Here is a 14,622-nt window from a genome sequence, read left to right as displayed (position 1 = left end):
TTTGGCGAACAACCCTATCCTGCGCGAGTGGCCGATTGGCACGATTGTGGTGGGGTCGAAAGACCCACCCGCGACTAGCTCCTGGCGATAGTTCCAAGGAGGGTCACGACTGAATTGTCCGTCCGGTGGGTGACGCGGCTGCCATTAGAGGTACTCGGCTGATCGCACGCCGGGCGGACCGAAATTTGTAACAATATATATATATATATATATATATATTTATATATATATTTATACATACAAAAAGAAAAAAGTTAAGGGCTACTGCCATCATCAGCTGGAAGTTTCCAATTGAATTCCTTGAATGTACCAGAGCCAAATCGGTCAAATTTAGTGAAATATATGCTTTTCTAAACCTGTAGGAGAAATATTTTGTTTGATCCATGGCTACAGTCGATGTATCATGTATAATCTAGCTTTGTTCTGTTGTGGAAATTAAGGTTATGAAACGTTGCTTCCTAAGCCCTTTTGTGCCCTCAATTTATGTTTGTCTTTGAAAACGTAGTGCTTCAGCAAGCAATACCATACCTTTAATTAGATATATAAGAAATTATCCCTTTGTAAATATTTCACAAGTTCTGCATTGCAGTTTGCTTTTTCTGTTTTTTTTTTTTTTCCATCAGGTATCGAAGAAAGTGGCTGACCTTATTCTGGAGAAGCAGTCAGCTTACATGCAGGTAAATAACACTGCTGACATGGCAATTGTTTGCACTTAAACCCAATGCCTGTGCAAATGAGTTTGCTATCTGTGGTACCTTCTCCACAAATGAGCTGGCAATCAACCCTTGTAAAGGCTGCTTCATTGTTGCAGGTATTTATTTTGAACTTTAATGTGTGGCCTTTAGGATCTGAGCCATCGAGCGATGATGATTATGTTCAGCGGTGTCCTTTGTTGCATGCAGGAGCTGCAAAGAGTGACGGAGCTGCTAGACAATCTGCACATAGCTAAAGCTGTCTGCACCAATGGGAGAAGGTACGGAACTTTTTTATACGGTGATCTGTGGCTCATGGAGGAGCAAGTATGTCGTATATTGCATGTACAATTTTTTTCTACATGTACCACAAAACTGCATATTTTCTTTGGAAACTTTTCTGTTGTACAATTGTATCTTAATCGGTGAAACAAATATGCTGAAAAATGACAGCAAAATAAAAGTTTTGTTTTTTTGTCCTTTTTTCCTTGTCTAAATGTGGCTTTTACATGAACCCAACTCACTTCCTGTGTGTCACCATGCATGCCCATTGCCCAGCTCTGAACCACGGGGAGAGCATTTTCGAAAATGGCATCAAATCGAAGGGATGTTCCCTCGTGCAATTCAACATATCCAATATGTGGTGTCGTGTCTCATATATCCAATGCCTATAGAAAGTCTACACCCCCTTTCAAAATTTTTCATTTTTTGTTACATTAAAGCCTGGAATTAAATAGCATTAAATCACACTTTTCCCACCTTTAGTTACATATCATAACCCACAACTTCCAAGTGAAAGTGCATCTCACAGCAAAGACTCAACCATGATCACCGAGGAGCTTTCAAAGGATCTCCAGGATAAAGTTGTGGAAAGGCACAGATCAGGGGATGGGTATAAAAATATTTTGAATGCCTTGAATTTCCCTTGGAGCATTGTCAAGACAATCATAAGACGTGGAAGGTATATGGTACCACCAATACCCTGCCAAGATCAGGCAGTCCCTCCAAACTGGATGACCAAGCAAGGAGGCGACTGATCGGAGAGGCCAATGGGAACTTTGAAAGAGGTCCATGCCTTTATGGCAAAGACTGGTCACTGTGTGCATTTGACAACAACATGCCAAGCACTCCACAAGTCTGGCCTGTGGGGTAGGGTGGCAAGAAGGAAGCCATTACTCAAAAAGCCAACCTTGAGTCCCTTTTGAGTGGTGCAAAAAACCACTCCAGAGATTCTGAAGCCATGTGGCAAAAGTTTTATGGTCTGATGAAACCAGAATGGGAATTTTTGGCCCAAATGCAAAATGTTACATTTGTTGCAAACCCAACACAGCACATCACCAAAAGAACACCATCCCTACTGTGAAGCATGGTGGTGGCAGCATCACATTAAGGGGATGTTTCTCATCAGCAGGAACTGGGGCACTTGTCAGGATAGAAGGGAAAATTGATGTAGCAAAATACACAAAAATCCTAGAGGAAAAAGTTCCCGTTTCCTAAAAACCTCCGCTGCCCTTGCTCACCCTCTCTCTGTTCTATTCACCCTCTCATTTACTTAGTCATCTGCCATCTGCTTGGAAATCAGCAAACATTACCTTTCTGCATAAAATAGGTGCAAAAGCAAATCCCTGCACTTGCAGACCAATCAGGCTGCTCCTAATCATCAACAAGGTTATGGAATCCATCATTGCTTCTGACATTAAATCCTTCCTCTTCTCCAATGGCTTGATTTCTGATCATCAATTTGGATTCAGACCATGTCACTCTACCCTGGACATGCTGCTTCTGCTTTCCCAACAATGAATGGAATTCCTCATTGCCAAACATGAGATCATAGCCATCTCCGTAGACATATCACGTGCTTTCGATATGGTCTGGCACCCCGCCCTGCTCACCAAACTCTCTTCCTATGGTATCCAAGCACATCTCCACTTATGGCACACAGACTTCCTCTCCTTGTCGCAGTCAATGTGTGACCCTTAATGGTGTTCACTCATCTCCTATTCCTGTCCAGGCTGGAATTTCTCGAGACAGTGTTCTGGGCCTTGTTCTTTTTCTGGTTTTCATCAACTATCTCTCTGACTCTGGAAAATCCTCCTTATCTCTTTGATGATGACTCCACCCTCTGCCGTACCATCGCATCACTCAGAATGGCAAGCAGCAGCCTCTTCACTCTCTGCAAATCTGGATAAAATTATAAGCTGGTCCAACACATGGAACATGTCTTTCAATCCTGACAAATCTCACACTCTCACTGTGTCTTTCCAAAAGGACCGTCTGGAATACACCCCACCTCCCCCATCTACTTTCTCAATAATCCTCTTGAAGTCCATTATTTCAAGCTTCTGGGTCTCACTATCTGCCATGATCTATCCTGGGAAAGCCATATTTCCAAGCTGACCTCAAAAGCCAGTTGTTGCTGACTGGGAATCCTCTGTCATGCAAAGTCCTTCCTTGACACACCTGAGCTTCTGACCACATACAAAGCTTTCATCTGCAGCCTGATGGAGTCCTCTCCCCTCTGGGCTGGTGCTCCCTTCTCGCAAATTTATTGACTTCATGCTGTGGAAACCAAGGCATTTAGGATCATAGGTATCTCCCACGATGAAGCTGAGTATTTGGGTCTCTCATTTTCTCACCGCAGGGAGGTTGGTTGTCTTTGTCTTCTACAGTCTCCGCTCCGGCCTTACCCCCCCCCCCCCACCGCACTTTATCTGTGATCTGTCTCCTTCCCCCCCATATTCCTGCAGGGTGCTCAAGGTTCTCCAGCAACCCCCTTCTGGTAAAACTACCAAAGTCGAGAATCATCGCTCACTTTCACTCTTTTTCTTTTTTTTTCCACCTTTGGAGCAAACTCCCACACTCTTCAATCCCACTCTTTCCTCCAGGTCTTCAAAACAGCTGTTCACCACCATCTCTTATCTTCCCCCAATTCCCTGCTTTCCTTCCTGAAAGTCCCTGTAGTGTCCATCTCGTTTACCCCATGTACTCCGCCCCATCCCTCTCCCTTCCACAGATCTCCTCATGTCTCTTCCCCACTGTTTTGTGCTTCCCTCTCCTGCCCCTCTTGTCTCTTGCTCCCTTTGTTATACGTTCTGTGTGTTAGCTCTTATACGAGCCTCGACATTGTATACAAAAAAAACAAGCAACGACAACAAAAAATCCGTAATTTAAATCTGTCAAAAGATGTTTCACTTTTCTTTTGTGAGGAGGCAGCTGATTGACGTGAATAAGTTTTGCTTCATTTCAAGTATGCTTATCCATAATACTCCAACTGCTCTTTTTCTTTTGCATGTCATAGTAAATTTGGCTGTTGCGTCCACTTATCTCACCGACAACGAAGCACCTTTAAACTTCAGTTTTTTGGGGGTGTTTGCATATTAAGTATGTATCGTGGCAAACCTTTTGACCACATCTCTCCCCTCAACCTTACCTCCCATACCATGTACAGGCAACTGGCCACAGCTCAACAAGGATTCACAGCTGCAAGCTTAGGTCTTCTGGCTAATCAACGTAAACGGCAGTTGCTCATTGGTTTGCTGAAGTCTCTACGAACTATCAAAACACTGGTATGGACCTAAAATATTACTGTTTTCACTGTCAAACGTGCTTTTATCCCCATTTCCTCAACTTGTCTCCCCAACCCTTATTATTTGTAGGCCCAGTCCAAGCCCCCTTTCACGCCGGTTCCAGAACCCCTTTCGTGCACCTTGTGCAGCTTTCCTTGTTTGTTTTATGCAGCTTTCTTTGGCCAGAAGGTCGGAGTGATAACTAATCATACAGTCCTACCCGCAGCTGGAGATAATTGATTACGTGAGATCTGATTGGTTGTTTCCTCAATTTGCGAGTGAAAGGTGTGTGCGTGTGTCACACACACACACACACACACACACACACACACACACACACACACATACACATACACATACACATACACATACACATACACATACACATACACATACACATACACATACACATACACATACACATACACATACACATACACATACACATACACATACACATACACATACACATACACATACACACACACACCTCTGCATCTCTGTGTAAAAGTGTCATTGTGTATGGCTCTCCTGTGTTATCTAGAGCTGCTGTATTGTCCCATATTGTGCTGTCAGCTCTTTTCCAACTGCTTACCCATATGTCTCCATTTGCATATATTCATTCACCAAACTATTTTTGGTGTGCATCCCAAAACAAACTGCACACCTCCTCTCATATCTGTGGAATCGCCTCCGTGGGTCCATCTAGTTATTGTCTTCAGTTTGAGATCGCCAGCCTTTCATTGCTACTTAAAAATCAATCTGTAAGCCTTCCTCTGATTTTTCGTTTTTTTTCCAAACTTCATCCTTCTGTCTATTTGCTTTGTTCTTCATCATGACAGAGTGAGTGTGCAATTTCTCCACATCGTTTACTTAAAGCTTATCCAAGCTGTGAAATCTTTACTCGAATCAGCTAGTTTGGGTCCAGCTTGATATCATAATGCATGTATAACAGATTTATCAATTATTCAACCCATTTATAAGCCTGGTGTTGGCTTAGTAGTTAGCGTGGCGGCTTGGGATCCTAGGGTCCTGAGTTCAAGCCCCGTTGGCCGCTGAATTAATACACCAGGAGGTTGACTCAGCCTGTCATCCTTCCGAGGTCGGCAAAATGAGTACCAGTGTACTGGTAAGGGGGACACTGCATCAGCGGCATAGCCGCGTCATCAGCCAACCAATGATGCAACCAGCAGCCACAGGCTGCGAGAGAACGAAAGAACGAGAGAGACTTTGACTTTTATGTCCTTTTATTAAAAAAGTATAAAGGATAAGAATTCAATATATACAAGAGATATATCTTGTATACAAGATATATACAAGAGTGGAAAAAAAGAAGAGAAGAAACCAATTCAATTTTCAAGTAATCAATAAAGCATTGATAACAGTTTATACACAAGAAACACCCCCAAAAAAATACATGAGAGAGAGGAGAAGAAGATGATAAGAAGGGAGAAAGCAACACAGGCTCCACACGTACCGCCAGAGACTGAGCAACAGCCCCTTGCGTTTGCACGTGCGTAGAGAGAGAGACAGACAGACAGACACCCTTTGTGTTACAAGAAAATTCAAGTTTCACATGGTGAAGTATGTTTGTACAAGCATCAAAATGAATAACCAGGAAAGGAAGGGGTAACAGAGAGGTAATATTAAATTTATAAATGGATTCTTGGAGTACCACCAACCATACTACATAAGGATTGTTTCACACACCACCAGTTTTTAAATAAAGCAGGATCTTAAGTTTCAAACTCAAAAAGAACACGTGACGTAACCAATGCTTTTTAAAATAGTTAAGACGTCATCAGCTAAAACAGTGTTCTGCAATTTTCGCTTCCTCGATAAATAAATGGCAAGTTTTGCTTCAGAACACAAAAAGTTTGCTAAAAGACATTCATTTTTACATTGATACAAGACATTAAAACCAAATATAAAAACACAATGTGTAAAAGACAAACCGAGCCCCCGGATCACACGTGACATGATTCCAAAAATCGAGGCCAAGCTTGAACATTCAATGAAAATGTGAAAAATGGTCTCCGGGGTGTTGCAAAAGGGCACAATTCCCAGTTTTCAGGACATATATGGTGGGACAGGACGTTGCAAGGCAGGATGCTGTGCGCCAGCCACCACTGCAGATCGCCCGAGCGCTTGATGATAGGTTCTCTGTACATCACCTGCCATTTTATTGCAGTGGAACGGCTAGCTTGAAGCAGTGTTCGCCAATGAGCTTGTAGCTCTGCAGGTTTGTCAGGAAAAAGGGTGAGAACACATAGATTGTACACTGAGGATTTCTCCATCCGGTTAAAGGGCATAAAACTTTGAAATAAAATTAACAGATTTGAAAAAGGACATTGGGAAAGATGGAGGGCATCTTCAATGTCTGGGTCCCATTTTAACCCGGTTTGCTTAAAGGTCCGTAGGATCACAGAGAAAATTCTGCCAATAACTCTGATGGACCTCACACTGGTGGCCACGGCAATGTCAGCAGCTGGCTTCCATCTATGTACAAGGGGGTTCCTGAGGTGTTCAACTCTGGTAACGCCGACATCAATAAACTTTTGCATGAAAGATCTGTCACTACAGACCCCATTAAAAAAAGGATTTAAAAATATTGATTCCTTTAAAAACATCTGAAGGGAGTAAGCAATGGTATCACGGCGAAAAGAAAACGCCTGCCATGCTTCGGTAAAAAAGGGGGACCAATGTCATATCCACGTGCTTCGTGTTGAGAAGAAAGAGCTCGTCACCACAGCCAAGTTTTCCACCTTGCTTAAGCAAGCAAGGGGCAAAGGCTTTCCATGGGACGTCGGAGTATAGAAGCCTTTGTGCTGAGAGGAGGCGGAAAGCCATCACTTTGCTCGTTACCTCTGTTAGCCCCTGTCCACCCTCTGTAGTCAGTAGTCTTAGTATTCCTGCCGGAGCCAGTGCTTTCCCCCCCAGAAAAAGTCCACAAAAAGACTTTGAAGTTTTCTTAGGATAAAAGCTGGGGCCTGCAGTGCCTTAAAAACATGCGAGAGCAATGATGCCGCAAGATTATTAATGACTAGAGTACGACCCCGGTAGGAAAGCTGCTTCAATAGTCCCCTCCATTTTGTTAACCGCTGCTCAGTTTTGGTAATCAGCGATTCCCAGTTTTTTGAAATAAAAACTGGAATTCCAAGAAAGACACCGAGGTAGTGTATTCCTTCATTGGTCCATTCAAGCTGCCCTGGCAGGGTTGGAGGGGGAGTCTCATTCTGTGGATCGAAATAAAAAGATTTGCTCTTTTCCATATTAACTTTAGTCGAGCTCGCCAGGCTAAATTCCTTGGCAGACTCAACCAAAGCACGAACATCGTCATCAGAGTGCACAATTGCACAGAGATCATCCGCATAAGCAATGGTTTTTACGGCAGAGGATAAAACCCTTGTAGCCGCGTGCGTAAACGATGTAGTAAAGGTTCAATTGATAGGGAGTATAGAAGGCCAGACAGGGGGCACCCTTGACGGATACCTCTGGTAACAGGGAAAGGCTGACTTGAGATATTATTTACTTTGAGCACACTAAAAATATTATTATAAAATAGTTTGATATAGCAAGTAAAATTTTCCTTAAAACCAAACCCCCGTAAAACAGCAAAGAGATAAGAATGATCAATTGTGTCGAAAGCTTTTTCTTGGTCTAAAAACACCAGACCAACATTTCTATGTTCAGCAATACAAATATCGATCATGTCACGGACAATAAAAAATACTATCGTGTATTGCCCTTTTAGGAATGCAATAAGATTGATCGGGGTGTACAATCTCCTCAATCAAAGGTTTGAGGCGGTTGGTAAGAACTTTCGAGAAAATCTTGTAGTCCGTGCAGAGGAGCGAAATGGGACGCCAATTTTTCGCAGGCGAAGGTAAAATAAAATAAAGAATGAAAATATAAGGAAAAAAAAGAGTATAAGGAAGAAGCTAAATCACCGATAAACAGCAGGCCTATGAAAACAAGGCAGATGAAAAGTAGGCCCGGAAACCGAAGGTTTCAAGGAAAACCACAAAGCACCTACCGTGCGCGCTCTCCCTCTCCCTCGTCTCAGCAGGAAGGGAAAACAGGGGTGGGGGGGGAATTCCACAAACACGAACAGTGATACAGAGGGAAACGAAATGGGGATAGGAACGACAACAACACAACACAGGACTCACAGCTGCACACATGAAGCTGCCATGACGCCACACCCACGCACGACTCACCAACGACCAGCAGGGGGAGGGGGGAGAGAGAGAGAACGAGAGAGAACGAGAACGAGAACCCATTTAACACATTGTATTTCCTTTTCATTTGCAGCAAAGAACTGACGTTCGCCTCAGTGAAATGCTCGAGGTATGAAACATAACCGATACATCTTCTTTATTAACTGTTTGTTTTTAAAGCATCTTGGATCCTGTATTTCATGCAATATGTGCAAGAATTTGTACACACATCCTTTTCTTTTTTGTGAATGACGAGGCTGCCGAGTCACAATGGTCAAAATGATGCAGGATTATAATAATGAGGCAACCAGACCATCTGTTGTGGAGGATTGATTAATTCCTGAAATCTGCCATGATCTTTGCATACTCTTTTACAATGCATAACCGACAGAACGTGTGTGGACTGCGCATGTTGTTTTTAGGACTGGTTTCAGGTGGAATATACAGTTGGTCATGCATACTCATCATGCATTGTCGGTATTACTTTCCATTAAACTTCTCACTTAAACATTTCTGATTTTCCCATTGATCTTAAAATTAATTATTTAAGATGTCAGTCCTGCTTTTGGAGCAGGTCAGGTCATGTCAGGTATCGGAGCATGTGCCGAAGCAGTGCATCGCTGCGTCCACTTTCCGCCGGTACTCCAGGGGCCTCTGTCTGGCCATCTCCCAGTCAGATGCCTGGCCCATCCCCATCTCCTTGAGATGCTAAATTCCCATGTGTGGTAATAGTAAGTTTGCTTAAGCAATTATGGTACTGTGCCCCCAAAAACATTAACTTTGTTATGCTGAGCACAGTTGAAATTTGTTAGAAGTGGCACTTGTTGCATCATGCTGGTGCATATTGTCAGACGTGTACATCGTTCTCGACGTGGTGGTGTAATGGTTAGAGCATCCACTCTTGAGTCTCGGAGGTTGATGGTTCGAACTCCGACCGAGTCATACCAAAGACTTTAAAAATGGTACGTGCTGTTTCTTTGCTTGATGCTTAGCATTTAAAAGGAAACAGTATGGTCAAGCAACCAGAAGTTGGCAATACTAGCACAGGCTTGGATGGGCCAAATGGCCTCCTCCTCCTGTGTTGAAGTTCATTGTTGGGAAACATTCTTTATTTTTATTTTTCAAAAGGGAGCATCGAAATAAAAAGTAATTCATAATATCCAAAAACTTGTGTTGAGTTGGACTGAATGTTGTTAAAATATCACTCCATATTCAGGTAGAAATGCAAGTACAACCAAACAGGATAGGTGATGAAAAGTTCGCTATGAAGGACCATTATTTGAACCTGTCACATCTTACTCGTACAGCACTTGAATGGCAATTTTTAAAACGGGTTTTTAATCTTGTGGTATTTTATCTCGGTACTGCAATGGTTGAAATTTTAGCAGTCCTTCCTATTTAATTCTGTGGCTGCTGTTGCTTTGCATCATCGCTGGAGGGGGTGGGGAGGGTGCTGTTGTGCTGCTGCTGCAATCCCCCCTGTAGGTTGGGAGAAGCAATTTGGAATTTTGCTAGGGGGCTAGTGATAACTTGCCTGCTCTTCATGAAGGTCACCACGGGATAGTTAACGTCCAAAGTCCAACAACTAATGCTGGCAGACAGGATTCCCAGTTTAACATCCATCCAAGGGATAACACACGTCTTGGCCCACATGTGAAATACCAGGATGACAGTTTGTAGCTGGGTCGAGTTTGAAATGCAGGCGAGACAGCTGAGAAGTGAGCTTGCATACCTCTAGGGTCTAGGCTGTCCTGCCAGTCCCATCCATACAATGTAGTATCATCGTTTTATTTATTTATTTGTTTTTTCTGTCAATGATGTGAAAATTACAGCACAGCATTGAACAAATTCCTGGTTCCCACAGGAAGAAGACTTCCCAGGAGCCATTCAGCTGTGTCTCGAGTGCCAGAAGGCAGTCAGCACTTTCAAGCACTACACCTGCATCAGGTGCGCTTGCACACTTGCAGTAATGTGGTCGGGTTTCTTCTTTCTTGGTCAGATGCATTAACCGACCAAACTTGTAAGTTAACTCTTATATTGCTGAAGTAAAAGTAATTAATCTATCCGATTCAATCCAAAATATAATTGCCCATCGGTGAGGTCAGGGGCCTGCATGGAAAAATATAATAGATGCCATGTTGTTTTTCCCAACAAATGAAAGAGTATTCTCGATAACCACGATTAACTGATATCCTTGGAGTTTATGCAAAGTGGACGATGAGAATCCTGAAGGGGGTCGCTGGGATTCCTTAAGCAGGAAATATGATTTCGAGTTTTCCATTTGAAGGTAAGCTGGGCCAATTTGGTGGGACCGAAGTATTTCAAGTTACCTCTATGTTGAGAATGTATTAACTGAATCAGCGGGATGGAAGCGTCAGTGTTTCAGAAGCTGAGCACATCTTTGATGACCTTTTGCATTTTACGCCATCATTCTTGACTCCCATGATGGTCATGCACCATTCTCCCTTGATCATAACGTTCAATATTTGTCACCAACACTCACCACTAACATTAACATTTTTTTTAAAAATCATGACTTCTCATACTTTTCAGTTTAATATTTAAGACCCTTTTCAGATTGCTATATTTACAGTTTCTCCCTCTCTCTCTGGCAAGGTGCTTAGTGACATTTTTATCACCTTTTTGGACAAACTGTCTGTCTTCCAACTGTTCACGGCTGCTATTGTTGGACTAAGTTATTTTGACAAGGTCGGTGGAGCTTGAGGAAAAATCTACGATCTGTGAATTGTAAAGTTAGTGGTAAAAGGCTTTTGGGTGTCAAATCCAAAAGTGACATGGCAGGAGTTGGATTTCAACAGTAAAGGTTTGAATCAAGTTTAATAGCTGGAGGAAATGATTAAACCGGAATGATAAAGCGATTTCCCCAGCCAAACAACAATAGATGGAAGTGAGAAGTTAGCTTGAACATCTTGGGATCTGGCTCGTTGTCAAAGTTGCCTTTTGGTTTTTGAATCGTTAAACACCAGGACCTCAAAATGGAACGGAGTACTATCTTGCTTGCCAAAGTTCATCCCCTGCAACACATGTTTTATAGCAATCGCTGGATCTGGACCTCCAAAATCTAATCGGCTTGTTCTTATAACATACCCAACTCATCCACCAAGTTTAGTCTGAATCCATCCACAACTTTTTGAGATTTCCTGTTCATAGACAAACAGATTGGTGAAAACATAACCTCTGCTACTAAACAAAAGGTCTTCCAAGTCATCTTGAAGCATAATAATAATAATAATAATAATAATAATAATAATATAAGTTCCTTTACAAGAAACTTCAATGCAGGAGGGGAGGCTATTAGGCCCATCAAACTTGTGCTCGTCTTAACAACTTATTGATGCTTGGCGATGCTCTATCCTTATAAAAAGCTGAGCATCAAGCAAGGATGCAGTACGTTACCATATGATAGTCTTTGGTATGATTCAGCTGGGGTGCGAACCCCCGACCTCCCAGACTCTGAGAGGACGCTCAAACCGTTATGCCACGGAGCCTGGTAACCAACGCGTTAACCATTTAGACATGACGGCCCAAATTGTCTTTTTTGTGTTTCTTTTGTTGTACTTTTTGACATTTTATCTTGTATAATTATTTTTTCACTGGAACACAATGAAGTACAATGGGGCAGTTCCATCGTGACTCGCGTTACATTTTAGCTCAATTTACAATCTATATCTCAGATTATACAATGCAGTGATACAGGTCAGAAGTTGTACTTCAGTTTGTAATAACCTTTGCGGGTAAGGTATGAAAAGAAAACAAATAATAATTATTCAATTGTCTAATATAGTTTTCATTTGAATTTATTTATGGCGTGACTCGCGTTACAGAAAAGGGAAAGCCAAAGAATCACCTCATGTACATGCCAAATTTGTCCTAAACTGATAAAACGAAAGAATATCGTTTGTGGGTTCAAAGGGTTACAGTTAAACAGGCTTTCATTCAAGATACAAAGAATTGATTTTCCTTTCTAAATATGGGCAATAAATTCAATTATGATCGTGACGCGTTACCGTGACTCCTGTTACAAATTTTCCCACACTGATAATCCATCCCACACTGATAATCCACACGGCTGTCTTCACAAAGGCTGAACTTACTGACTAGTATTTACAGGTAGTGAATTTGATGTAACTTAACAACAGAGATAACATTAAATAACTAGGAATTAATTAACTTTCAAACAGGCCATAACTAGGAATTAATAGCTTTCAAACAACTTTCAAACAGGCCATAACTAGGAATTTTTGCTTTCAAATGGGCCATTCATAACAGAAACAATATGCACTTTTGTGCAGTAAAACTGTCTCGAGTGCCAACTAGAAATCTACAAAGGCAAAATGGCCGCGGTGGTTCACAATGAATGGGGGCTCCAGTCTTCGAACAATATTGTCGTGTGTGTAGAAAATCTCATCAGGCCGAACAGGCCACTTCCAATTTTTTCCAGCTGGCACCATGACGCTCACCTGACATTCTTCATGTTTTACACGTTTCACCTCCCCTGGGTAATTTGTCTTCTCATATTGCACGAGAACCCAATCCCCAACGCAGATCTTAGTGTTCACATCAGCATCTGAGGCAGGCAACGCAACTGCAGGCCTAGCATCTGAGGTGATTGTACGGAGTTCTATCTCGTCATTCATCAACTTCATACAATGCGCACCACCTATGCCAGGTACAGGACTGGCATCCGTAAAAACCTGACTGATTCCCAGGACTTCATTTCTTCTTTCAATCTCCGTGCCCTTTATTTCAGCTACAAGCACATTGCTTGTCATTGCCGCATCCCTGAAGCTTGACGCATTGGTAACAATGGCCTTTCTATTCCTAACCATGTTCCATACAACACGCTTGACGGCTCCACCGATTCCGTCCACCGGACCCTTTCCGTGAGACGTTGCAAAGAAATTCCAGATGATTTCTTTATTGTGTTTCTCCTGCAGAGGCTTCAACGCAGCAAGAATATACCTATTCTTGAATTGGGAAGCAGGCCCATCGGACCATATGGATACATGTGTGACATTGTCTGGAATTGTATCTAACAAACGATCTATATATGTGACAACGGTTTCCTTCGAATGTGTAAGGTTGTCTGACGCCAATACAATCGGATGGATTGTACCTTCAAATCATAATGCAGCTGTGAACAGACTGACCTGAGCCTGCTGCCAGTGAGCACTCTGAATCTCATCCTGGTAGAGACAAGTGTAATTTTCCGAGAAATCCACCTGAAGAAGAGCTGTATCAGAATGTTCACTGGCAGAGGCAGCATCCCGTTCCTTGTTATACGAACAGGCCTGCTCCCTTTTGACAAAGCAATGCTCCATGAACTTTGGGATCAGATTACAAATGTGGTCCACCAAATCATTTGTTGTACCCTCCTCAATGACTTTGGCAAGTTTTCCATCACAGTCATTTTTCCAAGTTGTCCTTGTAACTTGTCTGTTTTCGTCAACAACACACACCTTTCGGAATCCTTTTGCATCAGAGCAGGTTTCACATTCGTTAAACCAACATTCGCGGCACATTTGGCTACATAGAAACATTTGAGGGAGGTCATGTGAATACATTGGTACAGACGGCTGGACCTTATGCAAAGCATTTACAGCGGTCACGAAATTTTCATGATACCGGCACAAGCAAACATTATGTGGTAATTTGCTGCTCAGTAGAATATGCGGAGGACGAAGTTCAGCGAACTTGCTTTTACCAATTTTCGTATCTGGGCATTCCTTCTGGAACAGCGCGTAAACTTCGTTTACGGAGCAAGTGAGGTACCTGGTTTGGTACTGGACTTTAGTACCATCATCTGCCCTCACGGTGACAACATCTTTTCTGCCTGGAGCTTGCCGACTAATATCATCCCTGGCGTAAAATATTTTCACCGCCTCAATGGTTTCATTTGGAATGGAGTTTTGGCCCCCTTTCACTTTTTGTTGTTCAGGATCATTCTCTTGATCTGCTTGGATTGAAGTGTACAGCTTTCTGATCATGGCTTTTCTTCGCTTCGGGATCCTCGGCAGTGAGGAAGTCAATGCCCGTTTTGCCTTACGCATTGCTTTCCCCAAAGCGCTGGCACTGTTGAAGGGTGAAGAATGCGCGGTAGGGGACAAAGTCGCTCGCGCCTTC

General features: G+C 42.6%; 1 protein-coding gene across 4 annotated transcripts in view; it reads left to right on the top strand.

Moving 5' to 3' along the window:
- VPS50 (VPS50 subunit of EARP/GARPII complex) overlaps positions 1-14,622 on the top strand; it is a 165,808-nt gene that overhangs the window by 14,752 nt on the left and 136,434 nt on the right. For all 4 annotated transcript variants that reach the window (XR_015060993.1, XM_085892352.1, XM_085892350.1 and 1 more), the window contains exons 5-9: positions 624-677; positions 903-973; positions 4,141-4,258; positions 8,573-8,608; positions 10,343-10,425. Coding sequence is in view for 3 of the 4 variants with exons in the window: in XM_085892352.1 (XP_085748478.1) it covers positions 624-677; positions 903-973; positions 4,141-4,258; positions 8,573-8,608; positions 10,343-10,425 (362 nt within the window). In the remaining variant the exon portion in view is untranslated. The remainder of the gene's footprint in view (positions 1-623; positions 678-902; positions 974-4,140; positions 4,259-8,572; positions 8,609-10,342; positions 10,426-14,622) is intronic.

This window comes from Eptatretus burgeri, chromosome 8 (genome assembly GCF_056783735.1).
Source record: "Eptatretus burgeri isolate ZD-2024b chromosome 8, Ebu_testis_v1, whole genome shotgun sequence".
Classification (NCBI taxonomy): Eukaryota; Metazoa; Chordata; class Myxini; order Myxiniformes; family Myxinidae; genus Eptatretus; species Eptatretus burgeri.
This window is presented reverse-complemented; position numbering and strand designations above follow the sequence as displayed.